This window comes from Carcharhinus amblyrhynchos, chromosome 26 (assembly GCF_965287045.1).
Source record: "Carcharhinus amblyrhynchos chromosome 26, sCarAmb.v2.hapA, whole genome shotgun sequence".
Classification (NCBI taxonomy): domain Eukaryota; kingdom Metazoa; phylum Chordata; class Chondrichthyes; order Carcharhiniformes; family Carcharhinidae; genus Carcharhinus; species Carcharhinus amblyrhynchos.
This window is the reverse complement of record NC_137349.1, coordinates 39,000,140-39,020,918: the sequence shown is the minus strand read 5'-3', so window position 1 is coordinate 39,020,918 and position 20,779 is coordinate 39,000,140. Positions and strand designations below refer to the sequence as shown.

General features: G+C 48.3%; 1 protein-coding gene across 2 annotated transcripts in view; it reads right to left on the bottom strand.

Annotated features, from left to right (window-relative positions):
• Nucleotides 1-20,779, bottom strand: part of plppr3a (phospholipid phosphatase related 3a) — a 102,009-nt gene that overhangs the window by 19,479 nt on the left and 61,751 nt on the right. For both annotated transcript variants that reach the window (XM_080212885.1, XM_080212886.1), the window contains exons 3-5: nucleotides 19,893-20,078; nucleotides 16,546-16,675; nucleotides 6,507-6,702 (exon numbers count right to left, since the gene is read on the bottom strand). In XM_080212885.1, coding sequence (XP_080069011.1) covers nucleotides 6,507-6,702; nucleotides 16,546-16,675; nucleotides 19,893-20,078 — 512 coding nt within the window. The remainder of the gene's footprint in view (nucleotides 1-6,506; nucleotides 6,703-16,545; nucleotides 16,676-19,892; nucleotides 20,079-20,779) is intronic.

The window sequence follows — 20,779 nt, the reverse complement described above, 5'->3', positions numbered from 1 at the left end:
CGACCCTCTGAGATCTGAGGGGAGATTCTCCCCAAAAAAATTCCCAGTATCGGATTTACATAAAAGCTGGAGTAAATTCCGCTTTTTTTTTTACATCGGGAGTTTCAAAATGAATCTCTCGCACTCTGTGGAATGCACCAGCCTGATTCGCTCCAGAAACAAGCGGGCAGGCCTTTCCCCACTGGAGAGGCCGGCAGCAATAGTGCTGAGTGAGCCACTGCGCACGCGCTGATCCATCAGCGCCAAGGTCAGCACATGCGCAGTGGCTCCGTTTAGCCAGCTTCCCGATTACTGGCCAGCGCCATAACGCCCGCATTGCCAGTCGTGCAAGCCATCCCCCACGCTGGTCCCCTGAATATGCCTGGGCCAGCCTTGACACCCCCCCCACCCCCCCAGCACCGATCCCGCCCCCCCTTCCGCAGCTCCAACCCCACCCCACAGCAGGCCAGCCCCAATCATTGGCCTTCCTCCTTCTGTCAGTCAACCTCAAAAGTGCAGAGTGGTAGCGGGAGCTCTCACCCCCACCCCACAGAGATCACTCCCCGGAGGCCCACGCACATCAGTCTCCTGCCGTCAAAGCTTTCCATCTTGCACTCATCAGGACAGAGGCAAGAATGGCAAATTTCAAAGGGAACAGCAATTTATACAGCGTGAGAAAAAAGAGGGTGCAGTACAAATTGTTGCTGCTTTTGAAATTCAGCATTCTATCCTGATGAGTGCAAGATGAAAAGATTTGACAACATGTCTCTTTTTCAATCAATGCTCAAGTTCGGTACTGCCAAGCAACTGTTTTTCTTTCAATCGAAATAGCACTGTGGGAAATCTCGGGGGTGTTGTCTATCATAAGCCAGCTGATTGGAACTGGTACTGAGGCCAGACAAACATAGCAACTGAGCCAGAACAAAGAACAACCAAATGCCAATGGAATAAAGGGTCAAGATCGCAATGTTTCTGAAGAGCGACGATAAGATTTCCTACACTCCAGCTTGCCACGTACTCTCAATCATTTCTAATTGTTTAAAAATCAACGTTCAAAAATATTGGAAAGCCACTTATTCAATCAACCATATTCCAAATTCTGCTGCTTCACAGCTCCAGGGTCCTGGGTTCGATTCCCGGCTCGGGTCACTGTCTGTGTGGAGTTTGCACATTCTCCTCGTGTCTGCGTGGGTTTCCTCCGGGTGCTCCAGTTTCCTCCCACAGTCCAAAGATGTGCGGGTTAGGTTGATTGGCCGTGCTAAGAAATTGCCCCTTAGTGTCCTGGGATGTGTAGGTTAAGGGGATTAGTGGGTAAATGTGTCGGGATATGGGGGTAGGGCCTGGGTGGGATTGTGTTCGGTGCAGACTCGATGGGCCGAAGGGCCTCTTTCTGCACTGTGGGGTTCTATGATTCTACATTCTCTGAAAGGTAAGATTTAAATAGGAGCTTGAAGGAGTAGGCCATTCAGCCCATCAAGTCTGTTCCGTCAACCAATATCATGGTTAACCAATATGTTAATGCATTTTAGCTCCATATCCCCTTATCTCATAAAAATCCATCAACGGCTTTTAAATGTTCCAACTGACCCCCAAAATCCACAGCCTTTTATGGTCAAGAATCCCCAAGAATTTGGAAGGAAAAGTGCTTCCTGATCTCACTCCTAAATGGTCTGGTTCTGATTATGCCCCAATGTTCTTGATTCTCCCACCACAAGACAGGATCTAACCATCACCCCATGACATTCAATGGCATTACCATTGCAGAACCCCCTCCCACCATCATCCTTCATCAGCAACTCAGCTGGACTAACCACATAAATATGGTGATTATGGGAGTAGGAGCCCTGTGGTGAGTAACTCACCTCCTGACTCCCAAAAGCCCGTCCACCATCTACAAGGCGTGTTCTGGAATACTCACCACTGCCTGGGTGGGTGCAGCTCCAACAACACTCAAGAAACTCAACACCATCCAGGATAAAGCAGCTGCTATCCCCTCCACAAACATTCAATCCCTCCACAACCGACTAACAGTGGCAGTCGTGTGTACCATCTACTAAGATGCACTGCAGGAACTCACCAAGTTCCTTAGACAGCACCTTCCAAACCCACAGCCATCTAGAAGGATAAGAACAGCAACTACCTGGGGGATACCACCATCTGGGAGGTTCCCCTCCAAGTCACTCACCGCCCTGACTTGGGATAATATCGCCGTTCCCTCACTGTCACTTGCTCCAAATCCTGGAACTCCCTCCCTAACAGCACTGTGGGTGTATCTACACCTCAGGGACTGCAGAAGACAGCTCACCATCATCTTCTGAAGGGCAACGAAGGATAGGCAATAAATATTGACCTTGCCAGTAACGGCTGCATCCCATAAATTAATTATAAAAAAGGAATTAGCTCTCTGTATCCAGCCTGTAGAATTCTTCCAATATTTTAAAGACTTCAATCAGATAATTCTAAATCTTCTGAACACAAGGGAATCTTGACTCATAATTTAAAGCTGCAATTCCCAGTATCATTAAGCCTTTTTATTTAAAAAAACTTACTCTAATTATAAAATTATATCCTCAGTGTAGGTCTTATTAAAGTCAGTACCTCCAGGGTTCAAGGTCGAAACACTGCCAGTCCCTCAACCTATCTTGACTGGTGATATCAGGTCCTTACTCCATGCCAAAAGGATTTGCAATTCAGGAAGGATTGTAATGTATTTTAAAAGCGAGACTCTGATTTTTTGTGCTTCCAGCTACTTAATATCCCATTCATTCCCTGCTTTCTGGCAGTCAGAGTCTAATCTAATTAAAGCGTTTATATTCCTCACGGCCTCTCCTGTCTATGCCGCAGAAATATCATTTGTTGTGCCTCTATTCTTGCTATCAAACATCTAGCAATCTTGGCTCTTGTGTTCCTGACTTGTCTTTGAATATGACTTCTTTTTCTGGCTTGCTGTTGAAACTTGAAGTTTCTCTGCTCTCCTACTCCCGTCTCAATGTTCCTTGGATGTACATCAGGCAGTTCCATCACAGGTTTCAGCTTTAGGTGATAGGTACACGGGGGCGGGTGTCTGGTGAAGCCGGCCTTGTTAACTGCAGGGAAGATAGAAAGGCCTGGGAAGTGTTGTGATCGGAGAGTCAGCACCAACACATAGTGGATCAACCTTAGTGAAGCAGGCCACGGCCAAACTCTATGCACAACAGAACTGGAGGGGTGCCAGGGCTGTGGAGCAGGAGGTCCCTCAATTTAAATCACGGAACCGTACTGGGGGGCATCGCATTGGGAAAGCCACATCCTGCTGTACCTCTGACCACTTTTGGAGGTCCCCATCCTATACCCTCAATCACCTCTGACCTTGTTCCCTTCTGGAACCTGGGCCTACCACTAGCTGCCACTGCCCCTGGAGAGCTACTGGCCTCCGATTGGCTGGAAGCTCTCGGCGAGCATGCTGGGATGTCTACTCCAGCGAGCGTCCTTAATCCTCAGCCAAGCCTGATATTGGCCAGTTAAGTGCTCGATGGGCACTAAATTCTGGTGAGCATTCTTCAACTCAGGACGTTTCTGGCAATCAATAGATTCCTATGGGTCGTCCAACATATTTTATGGCTCGCCTGTCTCTTACATCGGAGCTATTGGGGATCTTTTGTGAATGTCTGTCTAAGCTGTGTATGTTTATCGATGTCTCTTTTTACATCGTAAAAAGTCTGACAACACCAGGTTTTAGTCCAACCTATTTATTTGATAATATACTCACTAGCTTTCGGGGTTACCCCCTTCGTCAGGTGAATGGAGAGTTCTGGCCTCAGACAGAGCATATAAAGCACAGACAGTTTAGAGATTACTGATTAAAATGCGAATCCTTACACCTAACCTGCTGTTCAAGACCTGAAGTGGCTGATAATGTGAGTGGAAGGAGCACTGATCACAGTTTAAAGAGATGTGTATTGTCTCCAGACAGTACAGTAAGTGAGGTTTTGCAAACCCAGGCAAGTCATGGGGGTTACAGATAGTGCGACATGAACCCAAGATCCCTGTTGAGACCGTCCTCATGTGTGCGGAACTTGGCTATCAGTCTCTGCTCAGCGACTCTGCGCTGTCGTGTGTCGTGAAGGCCGCCTTGGAGAACGCTTACCCGAAGGTAAGTACTGTACTGTCTGGAGACAATACACATCTCTTTAAACTGTGATCAGTGCTCCTTCCACTCACATTATCAGCCACTTCAGGTCTTGAACAGCAGGTTAGGTGTAAGGATTCGCATTTTAATCAGTAATCTCTAAACTGTCTGTGCTTTATATGCTCTGTCTGAGGCCAGAACTCTCCATTCACCTGACGAAGGGGGTAACCCCGAAAGCTAGTGAGTATATTATCAAATAAATAGGTTGGACTAAAACCTGGTGTTGTCAGACTTTTTACTGTGTTTACGCCAGTCCAACGCCGGCACACCCACATCATGACTCTTTTTACATCCACAGGTGATTGGGTCCGCCTTGTTGTCCAACAAGGGGCATACACGCGGTGGGTCGTGCGAGGGCTGCTCTTGGATGTTGCTTCGAGAGTTGCCTAGTGCTTCACGTCGTTAGTGTACGCTTAAACTGGACCAACTGACGGGCAACACGACAGCTCAGTGACTATCACTGTTTGCTGTGCAGATACAGGGACCCGGGTCGGATCTCCGACTTGGGTCGGTGTCTGTGGGAGTTTGCACATTCTCCCTGTGCTTGCGTGGGTTTTCTCCGGGTGCTCTGGTTTCCTCCCACACCCCAAAAACATGCTTTTTAGGCTGATTGGTGTCAATAAATTGTCCCTAAATTAGACCTCCCTTAACCTGGCGCACGTATAATTCTCTAAATTTGCACCCCCTTTATTGTGGTGTCCAAGAGGCGTAGACAAAAGTCGTAGGTAGAAAGATTGGAAAGAGGCGCTCACTGAGTGTTAAAATGGGCGGGGCGGGCTTGTTGGGCCGAAGGGCCTGTTTCCTGTGCTGTGTTGTTCTTTGTAACTGCTTATATATGGGGGCTACAGGGAGTGGGGGGGGGGGGGGGGTCGGGGAGTGGGGGGTTGGGGGTTAGCTCCTGCTGGGGGGAAAGACCCCTGCTGCAAACGTGAAATTCCACCTCAGGCCCCGAGCACAAAACTCTTGGCTGACATTCCAGGGCAGTGCCGAGGGAATGCAGCTCTGTTGGAGGGGGTTGTCCTTTGGATAGAATATTAAACCTGCCTTTCCTCTCAGAAGGACGTAAAGGATTCCACGGCGTTGCTTTGAGGAAGAGTCGGAGAGCTTTCCCTCGTGTCCTGTCCAATCAGCGATTAACATAATCAGGAGAAACAGGTTTATTGGGTCATTATCGCTTTGCTGTTTGTGGGAGTTTGCTGCGTTCAGATTGGCTGCCACTTTTCCACCGTTACAACAGTGATTACACTTTGAAAGTACGTCATTAGCTGCAAGACCGTAAGACGTGGAAGTAGAATTAGGCCACTCGGCCCATCGAGTCCGCTCCGCCATTCACTCACGGGTGTTTTGTTTTCTCAACCCCATAACTCCTGACCCCCTTATTAATCAAGAACCTATCCGTCTCTGTCTTAAAGACACTCAGTGACCTGGCCTCTATGAAAGAGGCTCAGTAAGCCCAGCTAGCCACCTCCGTTACTCAAAAGGTGTCAAGGGACATGGGGCAAGAACAGGAGTATGCGTTGAGATAGAGGATCAGCCACGATCACACTGAATGACAGAGCAGACTCAAAGGGCTGAATGGCCTGCTCCTGCTTCTATTTTCCAGCTTTCGAAATAGAGAAAGGCAACAAAGAAAGGAGCAATGGTGACGGTACGTTACAGCTCATTCAGGGGGTCCCAGTTGCACCTTGACATGTTTGTTGTAGTCTGGAGCTCTGGATAGAGCTGGTAGAGACTCCAATGTTAGAAATCATAGAATCCCTCCAGTACAGAAAGAGGACCATTTGGCCCGTCGAGTCTGCACCGACCACAATCCCACCCAGGCCCTACTCCCATATCCCTACATACTTTACCCACTAATCCCTCTAACCTAAGCATCTCAGGACACTAATTTTTAGCATGGCCAATCAACCTAACCCGCACATCTTTGGACTGTGGGAGGAAACCGGAGCACCCGGAGGAAACCCACGCAGACACGAGGAGAATGTGCAAACTCCGCACAGACAGTGACCCGAGCCGGGAATCGAACCCAGGACCCTGGAGCTGTGAAGCAGCAGTGCTAACCCACTGTGCTACCGTGCTGCCTCCTTACTCTGGCAATTTCTTTGCCAAAAGAAAAGTATGTCACTGTAGACGTTCTTTCCATTACATGGCTGACCAGGAATCCCTGCCGTTGGAAGGATTCACAGGTCGATGGCCAACCAGCTTGGCCATGTTATGAACACACCTTCTTTGTCAAAGGACAGGAGGGAAGGGACTCAAACCCAGAACTCCTGGCATCGAGACTGGGACACTATCCGCTGCACCACATGACCACAGAATGGGTAATAGCAATGCCTGAGACTGAGGATAAATCGGTTACCTTGCGGAGACGATAGCGTGGTGGTCTGAGCCAGAGCAGATATCCTTTGTGATGTACGGGTTGTTGTCACAGGAGATGCCATGCAGGGTATAGTTGGGCTTACACACTGTTAGAAAGAAGGGAGCGTGGTAGCCAGTTGCTAGCTGGATGATGTCAGTCACAAGGGCTGTAGCACAGAGTCCAAATACATGCACACCTGCAAAACCAAAACAGAGAGAAGATCATTGATGTTCATTCTGACCACAGCCCATTCTGCAAGAGGTAAATGCCATCCCTGACCCCTACTCGGACCATAGCCACTTCCACCTACAAGTGGGACCTCATCAGTTACCCCCTCCAGGGTGAACTGTGTTAGCTGAACGGCTGGACCATCACCATATTAGAAGGAAAGAAAACATCAGCATAAATCCCACGGGAGGTCTCAGGCAAGGTCAGTGCCTTCAGCAGGTAAAGGCTAAAAGGAGGTTAGCTCAAAGCCTTCCAGCTCCATCTGGAGGAGCATTCACAATGCTAACACGGGGACTTACACCCAGGCTACACCTCGCAATGCCAAAAGAGTGGCAGAAACAGGGACAAATAACTGAGAAACGAGGCAAGAATCTTTTCTTTCATTGCTGGTTAGCCCAGCCTCCCTAATTGCCCTTGAGAAGGTGGTGGTGAGCTCAACCTTTGCAGTCCATGTGGTGTCGGTAGACCCACAGTGGCGTTAGAGAGAGGGTTCAAGGATTTGGACCCAGCGACAGTGAAGGAACAGCAATACATTCAGGATGGTGTGTGACTTGGAGGGGAACTTCTAGGGGGGGGGGGTGTCCCCAGGCACCTTCTAGATGGTAGAGGTCACGGGTTTGGAAGGTGATATCCAAGGATCTTTGGTGAATTCCTGCAGTTCATCTTGGAGATGGTATATCTGGCTCCCGCTGTTTGTCATGGGCGGAAGGAGTGTATGTTTACAGTGGCAGCATACACTTAAGCAGGAACACGCTGATGGCAGATGAGAAAAACAGCAGGCTTAATTACATGGCTTCACAACTATCCGCTGATAATAACCCCCCAGTCCCACAGCAAGACTATGGTAACTTGGATGAGATAGCAGAGAGAAACAGATTTGCATACCCAGCCAGGGGAGACAAGATAATGTCATTGGATGAGAAGGGAGGAAGGAAAAGTGAAAGTAGTAACAGTTCGTCACCCTATCGTTCTCCAAGTACAAATAGAGATCCAAAGAGAATGGAATAAATAAAGTTAATTGATCCTTGTCTACTTTTCCCAAATCATCTCAACTTAATATCCCGAGGGAGGTACCTTGAGGAGAAAGTTCCCAAAAATAAATTTCTTTGCCTGAAGAAAAGTGTGTCACTGTAGCGTGACATTTGTAAATCTATCTGTAATTATTCCGATAGTTATAGAGTTTGCAGCACAGAAGCAAATGGTCGCAGGAAGTCAATGTAGGTGTACACATGTATCCTTTCACCCCGTCTGCAGGTAAGAACATAAGAAATAGGTGCAGGAGTCGGCCATCTAGACCTTCGAGCCTGCCCCGCCATTCAATAAGATCATGGCTGATCTGAAGTGGATCAGTTCCACTTTCCCGCTTTCTCCCCATAACCCTTAACTCCCTTGTCTATCAGAAACCTATCTACCCGTGACTTAAATATATTTAGCAAGGTAGCCTCCACCACTTCAACAGGCAGAGAATTCCAGAGATTCACCACCCTTTGAGTGAAGAAGTTCCTCCTCAACTCCGTTCTAAACTGCAACCCCCCCCCCTTATCTTGAGGCTGTGCCCTCTAGTCCTGCTGTCCTTTCTAAGCGGGAAGAATCTCTCTACCTCTCCCATGGATCTCATTCTGCACCGGAACAATTCTGTGTTTCTACGATCATCCATCCTATCAACATATCCTTCTATTCCCTTCTCCTTTCTGTACCTCTCTCTCTTTCCCTTAAATGGTTCCTGCTGATCAACCCAGGGTATCAGCCTAAAGTCCATTCAGCATGCTAGAGACTACTGTTTCTGATAGCTGCTAAAAAATCCAGCACTGTTAAATGAGAGGGGTCAGGCCCAATTTTAACCATCAGCTGCTTGCAATAAAACTAATCTTTAGTGCTGATTGCCTCGATCTTGCTTTGTCTAGACTCCAATCCTGGGCAAAGACCCTCACACGCTCTCAATGCAGCTATTATCCACCAATTAATGGTTAATTAATCCTGCAATTTGAACTATGGGCTCATCTCAGTGAGATCTGAATTAAACCTGTCAGGGTGTGTTTCCCTTAGGCTTTGGCAACCTCCAGAGAATTGATATTGCTCTAAACACTGGGAACTAAAAGACAGACAGATTTCCAGCGACGCGCAGGAGCCTCACGCAACGTGCTCACTGCGTCTAAAATTTTGTTGCTGGTCGGACTATCTTCATCTCTTTGCTACAGGGAGAATTATTCATCAGTGCAGCTCCCCGACAAGGCAGCGAGATCCCTCTGGAGGAAACTGCTCAGATGGCAAAGCATCCAACAAAGTAAAAACTTTCTTTGAAGTAAAGGGCAAAGAGGCAGATGTTAGCTTTCAAATTCATTACCAAAGCAAAAATCAAAGGCAGTAATGATCTTTTATAACAGAGACGAGAGTCAAATCCAGATTGAGACAGCACCAACTGCTGGAACACATCCCCACAAAGTAAGTTGTTGGGGGCTGGATGCAACTGGACTCGCCACAGTGGCTACAAGAGCTGGTCAGAGGCTGAGAATACTGCAGTCAGTAGCTCACCTCCTGACTCCCCAAAGCCTACCTACAAGGCACAAGTCAGGAGGGTGATGGAATACTCCCCACTTTCCTGGATGGGTGCAGCTCCAACAACACTCAAGAAGCTTGACACTACCCAGGACAAAGTAGCTCTGCTTGGTTGACACCAACACACACATTCACTCCCTCCACCACCGATGTTCAGTAGCAGCAGTGTGACCTATCTACAAGATGCACTGCAGAAATTCATCCTTAGGCAGCACCTTCCAAATCCACCACCACTTCCGTCTAGAAGGACGAGGGCAAAAGATACATGGAAATACCACCACCTGTAAGTTCCCCTCCGAGCCACTCATCATCCTGACTTGGAAATATATCGCCGTTCCTTCACTGGGTCAAAATCTTGGAATTCCCTCCCTAATGGCATTGTGGTCAACCCACACAAGATGGACTGTAGTGATTCAAGATGGGAGCTCATCACCACCTTCTCAAGGGCAACAAGGGATGGGCAATAAATGCTGGCTGAACCAGCGACGCCCATGTCCCACAAATAAATAGAGAAAAAAGTTACACAGTGTGAATCCATTCAGTTTAAACTGACTCTGTGTGGGGTCCCAGTTGATTACTCCTCCGTGATGTGGTTAAGGTAGCGCGTGTTATTATAGAACATAGAACATTACAGCGCAGTACAGGCCCTTCGGCCCTCGATGTTGTGCCAACCAGTGGAACCAATCTAATGACCCTCTAACCTAAACTATTCCAATGTTATCCATATGCCTATCCACTGACCATTTGAACACCCTTAAAGTTGGCGAGTCCACAACTGCTGCAGGCAGGGCACTCCACACCCTTACTACCCTCTGAGTAAAGAACCTACCTCTGACATCCGTCCTATAATTACCACCCCTCAGTTTAAAGCTATGTCCCCTCGTGTTAGCCATCACCATCCGAGGAAAAAGGCTCTCACTGTCCACCCTATCCAATCCTCTGATCATCTTGTACGCCTCAATTAGGTCACCTCTTAACCTTCTTCTGAGTTGAAGCATTGTGGCTTTAAGTCCTGCCCCAGTGACCAAACACAACTTCTAAGCTGACACAGCGGTGCATTACTGAGGGAGTGCTGCATTGCCGCCTTTCCAATGGGATGTTAAACCCCTCAGGCAGAGGCACAAAAGTTTGCATGACACCATTTGAGAGGGAGGGGAATTCTCCCAGTGTCTTGGCCAATATTTATATAACTCAGCCAACGTCACTAAAAGAAATGATCTGGTCGTTTATCTGGTTGCAGTTTGTCGGAATTTGTAGCGCCCAAATTGGCTGCTCCCTCATGTCACAGCAATGACTAAATTTCATTGGATATAAAGACTGCAGAGGGATCTGGATAGGCTGAGCGAGTGGGCGAGGACCTGGCAGATGGAGTATAACATTAGCAAATGTGAGGTTATCCATTTGGTAGAAATAATAGCAGGAGGGATTATTATTTAAAGGGCGAAAAGCTGCAGCATGCTACAGTGCAGAGGGACCTGGGGGTCCTTGTGCATGAGTCGCAAAAACCCAGTCTGCAGGTGCAGCAGATGGTCAGGAAGATGAATGGAATGTTGGCCTTTATAGCGAGGGGGATAGAATATAAAAGTAGGGAGGTCTTGCTGCAACTGTACAGGGCACTGGTGAGGCCGCAGCTGGAGTACTGTGTGCAGTTTTGGTCCCTGCATTTGCGAAAGGATATATTGGCCTTGGAGGGAGGAGGTTCACCAGGCTGATACCAGAGATGAGGGGGTTAGCCTATGAAGAGAGATTGAATAGACTGGGTCTGTACTCGTTAGAATTTAGAAGGTTGAGGGGGGATCTTATAGAGACTTACATGATAATGAAGGGGATGGATAGGGTAGAGGTAGAGAGATTCTTCCCGCTTAGAAAGGATAGCAGAACTAGAGGGCACAGCCTCAAAATAAGGTGGGGGCAGTTTAGATTGGAGTTGAGGAGGAACTTCTTCACTCAAAGGGTGGTGAATCTTTGGAATTCTCTGCCCGTTGAAGTGGTGGAGGCTGCCTTGCTAAATATATTTAAGTCACGGGTAGATAGGTTTCTGATAGACAGGGGAATTAAGGGTTATGGGGAGAAAGCGGGAAAGTGGAACTGATCCACTTCAGATCAGCCATGATCTTATTGAATGGCGGGGCAGGCTCGAAGGGCTAGTGGCCTACTCCTGCTCCTATTTCTTATGTTCTTAAAGTACCAGAGGAGGTTCTGTGGTTCTGAAATCATGATGCATATGGACAATCCTTTTTCTCTCTGCCAATGGAGTGCTGGGAATAGGGAGGGGCGATATGGACGGAACCCAACTAAGGTCCAGTCATGTACTTAACTATCCAAGTAGCAAATTATTAATCGCCAACTTCAACTGCCCTGATGTTAATCGGTATAAGGGCATAGGTGTTACATTCCCTGATACAATCGTGGACAGGCTCCCTTCATTGCTAACACAGCAATCCATTTATAATGGCCAAAAATGCAGTTAGTCAACATAAGTGTGGAGCCAAGAAGAGTTTCCTGCTTTTCTGGCTAATCAAATAGGATTGGTAAGGAAGGGAATTCCAGCTGAGTGCTCGGCTGATGAAGATGGATAACCTCGGCGGAGGGGGGGGGATTATTTGTTAGAAAGCCTGGTAGAATTCATATGGTGTCCAGAGCAGGTCTGTGACTAATCTGATTAGTGTCTGATAGGAGTGTAGCTTAAACTAGACACGCAGCGATATTGTGCTGACTGTCCCGGGGCAGTCAGAGGGAATTTGACCAACGCGTGCAAATAAGCTGTGGCTAGTGTTACCCTGATCATTTCTATTTGTGACATTCCCAATCAGGGTGGGTGCCTTTGCAGCTTTGCAAAGTGTGTAGAGCAGGATCATTACGTTAATTCCCAGTTTAAACCACCTTACTTATCAAAATTAGAGAAAAGTGTGGGCTAGGGTGACTTTGAAGAGCATAAGAACATAAGAAATAGGAGCAGGAGTAGGCCATCTGGCCCTTCGAGCCTGCCCCGCCATTCAATAAGATCATGGCTGATCTGTCGTGGCTCAGTTCCACTTTCCCGCCCTCTCCCCATAACCCTTAATCCCCTCTCTTATCAAGAACCCATCAACCCGCGTCTTAAAAATATTTAGCGAGGTAGCCTCCACCACTTCAACGGGCAGAGAATTCCAGAGATTCACCACCCTTTGAGTGAAGAAGTTCCTCCTCAACTCCGTTCTAAACCGCCTCCCCTTTATCTTGAGGCTGTGCCCCCTAGTCCTACTGTCTTTTTTGAGCGGGAAGAGTCTCTCCACCTCTATCCTATCCATCCCATTCATCATCTTATACGTCTCAATGAGATCTCCCCTCATTCTTCTAAACTCTAACGAGTACAAGCCTAGTTTATTCAGCCTCTCCTCATAGCTCAATCCCCTCAACTCCGGTATCAGCCTAGTAAACCTCCTCTGCACTCCCTCCAGGGCCAAAATATCCTGTTTAGTTGTTTAGTTTGTCAATGAATACTGATACACTGAATTCCTTCACCCGAGGGCTGTACCTGTTTCTGTCTGAGGTAGACATCGTCTTGTACATGAGCTAGGTGCTGGGGAGAATTATCAGGGCCACAGGGAGCTAGCTTTGATTAACTAAACCCCTGGAGAAATTTCCCAAGATTTTCTTCCCCAAATGGGTCTTTTTTTTTAAATCCACTCTTTTTGCCTCTCCCAATCGACAATGTGGTTTCTGGGTAGAGGATGGGGTTAAATATTTACGGAGATGGGTTTGGAAGCAGGATTGGGAGCGAGGTGAGAGGATCTCATGTCGAGGCGGATCCCAGTGTGATCTCACTCCTGAATGATCTTCTCAGGTACAGGATCTGACCAGAAACACCCACTTGGCAACAGCAGGAAGCTAATGAGACTCAGTGAAGTCCCCAAATTGGTGACACTGCTGGGATCTTCCTGATAACAGATGGGATTCCCATGGAGGCTGGAGCCAGTCATTGACTGGTGACCCTGGGTTGTAGGGGAATTATGAAGGGTGAGTAAGGCACCCTTTAAATCTTCCTCCTGTCACAGCAGTGGGTGCCAGAGGATCTCCCCTCTGCAATAAAGGCCATATTTGATCTTCAGAGGGCTCCCCCACGTTGAAGTGCCCCTGCTATCTCCTACACTCAATAGCACCCACCTCTCTCGGTTCAACTTTCCATCACTGTGGACCCTCCTATTGAACATAAGAAATAGGAGCAGGAGTAGGCCATCTCGCCCTTCGAGCCTGCCCCACCATTCAATAAGATCATGGCTGATCTGAAGTGGCTCAGTTCCACGTTCCCGCTTTCTCCTGCCCATTCTTTGCTCCACACTCTATCCTCAACTGGATTGGGCTCCTGGAGGGAGCTTGTTAATTGGCTGCATCATGACTGACATCCTGCCCCTGAGATTTCTGGACCCAGTAAGAAGTCTCACAACACCAGGTTAAAGTCCAACAGGTTTATTTGGTAATAAACCTGTAATAAATCTCTGCCTGTTGAAGTGGTGGAGGCTGCCTCACTAAATATATTTAAGATGCGGGTTGATGGGTTTTTGATAAGCAAGGGGATAAAGGGTTATGGGGAGAGGGCGGGAATGTGGAACTGAGCCACAACAGATCAGCCATGATCTTATTGAATGGCGGGGCAGGCTCGAAGGGCTAGATGGCCTACTCCTGCTCCTATTTCTTATGTTATGTTCTTATAAACGCCACTAGCTTTCGGGGTTTGCCCCTTCGTCAGGTGAGTGGGGAGTTCTGATCACAAACAGTGCATATAAAGGCACACACAGTTCACAAAATACTGATTAGAATCAAGGTGCAGACAATGTGAGTGGAGAGAGGGTTAAGCACAGGTTAAAGAGATGTATGTTGTCTCCAGACAGGACAGTTAGCGAGATTTTGCAAGCCCAGGCAAGTCACGGGGGTTACAGATAGTGCGACATGAACCCAAGATCCCGGTTGAGGCCGTCCTCATGTGTGCGGAACTTGGCTATCAGTCTCTGCTCAGCGACTCTGCGCTGTCGTGTGTTGTGGAGGCCGCCTTGGAGAACGTTTACCCGAAGATCAGAGACCGAATGCCCGTGACCGGTTCTGGACCAACTCAGCAAAATCCGACCCTGTGTATTGTGCTGCAGACCACATGCTGTATGTGACTGACTGGAGGAACAAGGGGATCTTTTCCTATCTGTCAGTGCTTGTATATTTGGACATAACTTTGGTCTATACTGAACTCTACAATACAAGTTTTGAAATGGGGAAAATGAATGGCATCATCTGACAGCATCAAAATCATGTCCAGTATTGGTTGAGGTTAGTTATAGGTGTAATGTCCTGCCTGTGCTCCATGTGAGCTGTTGAGAACATGGTACTGAGTAGACCCCATACAATAAAGCAGGATACTCTATCTATATAGACACACAGCCAGTGCTCCTAATGAGAAAATCCCTCTCAATACATTTGAACTGACGCTGGAGAATCCAGTTTCATTGCGGACAGAACTATCAACCATCACGACCCAAGGCTGTAGGACTCTCTTGACGAAACTCCTCCACTTTCCACTCACCACTACTCACATTCAGAAAGGTCCTTTGAAGTCCATCTCTTCAACGCTGCCTGAACGCAATTTATTGCGGTCGCTGGAATCTGAACCCAAAGGAGAGAATGCTGGAAAATCTCAGCAGCAAAGCTTTGACAGAGGGTCAGCTGGACTCGTTTCTCTCCTCACAGATGCTGCCAGTCCTGCTGAGATTTTCCAGCATTCTCTCTTTTGGTTTCATCAGCGCTGACATTCCCCTTCCTCCCCACTCATTCCTTGACTGCTAATCACTGGGGCAATCCATTCCACCTCCAAGGATCAGATGGAATCTAAAGACAAGGGTGCCGTTCTAACATGATGTTATGGACATGTAACTATCACAGCTCATCACACTCTGGGCGGGGTTTATGTCTTATATCTAGGCTTTTCAGAGAAATACAGGGGAGAATTTTACCTCCCTCAAGGCAGATTCTGAGGTGGGGTGAATGGGTGGGATTCTCCCCCAGGGTCCAGTCCACCCTGATCCACTTCTGTATCTACGGAGGCACTCAGGGGGCCCAATTCAAGTTTCAGACTGGCAGGAGTAGGGAGGTTACGTTAGAGAAAAGACTCAAGTGGGAATGGGTTTGGGGGGTGGGGAACCTCACCGTGAAGGCCATTTCAGATTTGGGGCACCCTCTCCTCTGAGACTTTGGAGCTCTGGCCCTCCCCCCCGCCCACCACACACCCAGACTACCCTCAAAGCCACGATCACACCTCCCAAAACCCCAGGGTGTGCCCTACCCTCCTGCATGGGACTTCTCCAAGGTCCTGTGACTTAGTCCCAGACAAAGAGTACCACTTCAGGTTACTGCTGCGCTGTGCTTGGTGGGTCTGGAGAGCCAGTCAGACCCGCTGACCAAAGGCAGACGGAATCCCACCGGCTACCAGTCAATGTGAGGGTTAAGTGGGAGCGTGCTTTTGAAAGTCGGTGGTAGTGGGTTACGTACCCATCCTCGGGGTGGCAAGTGCCGAGCTCTCTACAGCCTTACAATTCTACCCATAGAAAAACCCCTCGAGCCCGTGGACACGTCAAGCCTTATGATCAGCGGTCTCCAATCAAAAGTCAGAGCTCCTATATGGGTACAGATAGAGCGAATGCAAGCAGGCTTTTTCCACTGAGGCTAGGGGGAGAAAAAAAACCCCAGAGGGCATGGGGTAAGGGTGAAAGGAGAAAAGTTTAAAGGGAATATTACAGGGGGGATCTTCACACAGAGAGTGGTGGGAGTGTGGAATGAGCTGCCGGATAAATGCGGGGTCACTTTTAACATTTAAGAAAAACTTGGGACGGGTTCATGGATGAGAGGGGTGTGGAGGGAGATGGTCTGAGTGCAGGTGAGTGGGACTAGGCAAAAAAAAAACGGTTCGGCACAGACAAGAACGGCCAAAAGGCCTGTTTCTGATGTAAGTTTCTATGGTTCTATAACATTGGCTGGCTAATCCTTATTTTCCTTGGCTGCATTAATCTGACCAAAGTGGAGTCTCAATGTGTAATCTGCGCCCCTCAATGAAGATTTACCATTTGTTATGAACTAATTGACAGAGATCGATTGCTGCGATTAGTCACTGACCCCCATTACTGTGGATCATTGCCAGAGTGGGTGCAAGGTGAACAAGATGTCTTTGTCCAATAATTTTGACATTCCTACAAAGTAATTTGACGAACAGCGTGTACAGTATTACAGAACCTACCAACAAACCTTACAGTCCGCCTCAGGAACGAGTTGAAGTTACATCCTCCCGCATTAATGCTGCCCTCGGAACCTTCTTTGTTCTTCAGTTTTGATTGGCAGCAGTAGACGATCCCTTCTCCAATCATAATCTGAAGCAAAAGATAGGAGAAGTGTGATGCAAAGAAAACGGCTGCAAAATATACCCTCCGCGATTTAATCTGTCCCCGTAACCGTTTCACCCTGGTGATTTCACACCCTCCATCACAGTTCCAGTTGGACTCCAGACTCAATCGAGTTCCGAGACCCAGTAGGCAGTGTAATTCCAGTGAAGACACACTCCTGTCCTCGTCTTGAACTGAAGATGCGATCCTTAAGGTTAGGTTCATTTAATGATGCTGTTTTTAAAATGGATTTTCACCCACAACACTTGCATAACCTCACCCTCTGACAGTATCGATGCCGCCGACACTCTAACCATGACACTATTCACATCCCCAACCCTGATTCCAGCTTTCATCCCTAACAATCCAAAGATGTGCAGGTTAGGTGGATTGGCCATGCTGAATTGCCCCTTTGTGTTCGGGGGACTAGCTAGGGTAAACGCAGGGGGTTACGGAGGTAGGGCCTGGGTGGAATTGTGGTTGGTACAAACTCGATGGACCGAATGGCCTCCTGCTGTACTGTAGGGATTCTATGATTCCAATACTCATGTACCTTGCCCGTCTCTGACAATGTTTCCACCCACACTCCCACAATTCTCGCCCCCGACAATCCTCGCCCCCTCCCTCGCCCCTCACAATTCTCACCCCGCTCCCTGAGCCCCAAGTCTCAACCCCTCCCTCAGCCCCAACAATTATCACCTCCTCCCTGATCCTCAACAATTCACACCCCCTCCCTCAACAATTCACACCTCGTCCCTGACCCTCGACAATTTGCATCCTTCCCTCAACAATTTGCACCCTCTCTCCCTCAACAATTTGCAGCTCGTCCCTCTCTTTCGACAATTCACACCCTCTCCCTCACCCTCAACAATTATCACCTCTTCTCTGTCCCTCAACAATTCGCACCTTCTCCCTCACCCTTGATAATTCTCACCCCCTCCATCCTGACACCTCTGGGGCATTTATTTGGGGGCCTATCACCTTCCCTCCATCCTGATCATGTCTGGGGAGGGGAGACCCATGGACAAAGCCTACTTAATGGCCTCATTCTGCTACCGTTGCCATTTAGCCACTTAGGAATCCTGAAACCAAACCCCTTAACGTTGATGAACAGGGTGTACTTTTAAGAACATAAGAACGTAAGAAATAGGAGCAGGAGTAGGCCATCTGGCCCTTCGAGCCTGCCCCGCCATTCAATAAGATCATGGCTGATCTGTCGTGGCTCAGTTCCACTTTCCCGCCCTCTCCCCATAACCCTTAATCCCCTCTCTTATCAAAAACCCATCAACCCGCTTCTTGAAAATATTTAGCGAGGCAGCCTCCACCACTTCAACGGGTAGAGAATTCCAGAGATTCACCACCCTTTGAGTGAAGAAGTTCCTCCTCAACTCCGTTCTAAAACGCCCCCCCTTTATCTTGAGGCTGTGCCCCCTAGTCCTACTGTCTTTTTTCAGTGGGAAGAGTCTCTCCACCTCTATCCTATCCATTCCATTCATCATCTTATACGTCTCAATGAGATCTCCCCTCATTCTTCTAAACTCCAACGAGTACAAGCCCAGTTTATTCAGCCTCTCCTCATAGTTCAACCCCCTCAACTCTGGTATCAGCCTAGTAAACCTCCTCTGCACTCCCTCCAAGGCCAAAATATCTTTGCGCAGGTGCGGCGCCCAAAGCTGCACACAGTACTCCAGCTGCGGCCTCACCAATGCCCTATACAGCTGCAGCAAGACCTCCCTACTTTTATATTCAATCCCCTTCGCTATGAAGGCCAGCATCCCATTCGCCTTCCTGACCACCTGCTGCACCTGCAAGCTGGGTTTTTGCGACTCATTAGCATAACAAGAGTCCCACACCAGGGAGGGGAGAGAGGTGGGAGTGCACCAAACAAACGTTAGGATAGAATTCGGGTGGATGACTGATAAAATGGTTTGTTACGACTGAAGGCTAAAGACCTAAAGACATTTGTAGCTTGTGAGTGATGCCGATTTCAACATTACGTCAATGACACGTGGAGAGTTCTCCCAATCTCCTACTGTCATTCCAGAGAACCATCAAGCGGATAAACAGAGAGACGGCCACTTCTGCCAATCTCAGTCTCAGATACGGGGTGACTTGGGGAGACCACCTGCAGAGATTTACCCCGATACCGGGCCCCTGAGACCTCACAACACCCAAATACGTAGATGACCAGCTTGTTCGTGAGCGACTGTCTTCACCCAGGAAGTTCTTCACTAGCCCTCGATGAAAATACTCCAGGAAGTGCTCAGAGGAGAAAAGGTTCTGCTAACTAATTAAACACTGTGACCCCTGCAGCCCGGAACGTGTGATTTGTGGACTTTGGAATGTCCTGGATTATAGAATGAGGTTGGAATGCTTCGTCACAAATGCATGAACCACAAAACACCATAGGTATAAATATTTACCCGGAGTGTTATAGGGTGATCATAGAACCCTACAGTGTAGAAAGAGGCCCTTCAGCCCATCAAGTCTGCACCGAACACAATCCCACCCAGGCCCTACCCCCATATCCCTACATATTATACCCATTGATCCCTCTAACCTACACATCCCTGGACACTAAGGGGCAATTTCTTAGCATGGGCAATCAACCTAACCCACACATCTTTGGACTGTGGGAGGAAACCAGAGTACCCGGAGGAAACCACGCAGACACAAGGAGAAACTCCACACAGACAGTGTTTGTTTAGAACATTTCCGCACTACTGGCGTTTCAGTAGATTTCCGCATTGAAGCGATTACACTGCAAGAGCAAGTATTTACTGTAACCTTCAGGACACAAAATAACCCTGTTTCCCCAATCTGTGATGGGGATGGGCTAATAAAGTCAGAGTCCCAGGTTATCCCTAGTTGTGATACTTAAGAAGGTTCAATGATTTTGTTCGCTCAATGAAGAGGAAACTTCTTCTCTGGAGGATGGGTCTTGAATGAGGGGGGCAAAATCTTCAAATTAGAGGGAGGCCATTCATGAATCGTGTCACTTCTACAAAGGGCAGGGGAGATTTCAAACTCTCGCCAGCAAATTGAGGTCAGGGGTCAGCTGAGTGTCAGATTTTTCACGGGTCGGACCATTAAGGCACAAGTAAGTGGAGTTGAGGGACATCTCAACCATGGCGGAGAACACTCGAAGGGCTGAACGGCCTCTCGCTGTGTCACTGTCAAGCATTGCTCGCTGAACGTTACTCACAGAGGCTGCAGGTCCAGCAAACGCTAGGCTGAGCAGCATCAGTAATGGGATGAGTTCCTCGCTGGGTTCCACGTAGGGCATGCTCAGTGCACGGTCGTAACACTGAAACCCCACTTTCGCCGGTCTGAACAAGTCCGTCAGCTCCAGGAAGTAAAGAGTAACGATCGACGACGCCACGATGGGAAGCTGCAACATGAAGAGTAAACATTAGCACAACACTGACGTAGAGTCTCATCACCAGGAATTACACAACGTGTCAAAATACAGTTGGATGCACTTGAAGCCATGGGGGCACAGCGGTCAGCACCGCCGCGTCACAGCACCAGGGACCCAGGTTCAATTCCGGCCTTGGGTCACTGTCTGAGTGGAGTCTGCACATTCTCCCCGTGTCTGTGTGGGTTTCCTCTGGGTGCTCCAGTTTCCTCCCACAGTCCAAAGATATGTAGGTTAGGCGGATTAACCCTGGTAAAATGCATGAGGTTACAGGGATAGGGAGGACGGGGGAGATGGGATGGGGTGCTCTTTCAGAGAGTTGGTGGAGTCTCGATGGGCTGAATGGCCTCCTTCCGCACTGTTAGGGATTCTATGAAAAGAACACTGTGATTTCAATCCCCACCATGGATAGTACTGAGGGAGGGCTGCTCTGTGAAGTCCCGTTGCTCTCAGGGTTCTTTAAGATGAACCGAGCTCCCATTTCCCTGTACAGGGGGGATGTCAAGATCCCATGACAGCTATTCCAACGAGTACTTGAAATGTTCCCAGCAACTGCTCTTCATAAATAATTGGTTGCAAATGCAGAGATGTGCCCGGTATACCTGACATCTATGGCTAGTGGTTACTGATACTTATCATGTCAGATTATCTTCACGCCTCTGTCTGTGTACGGA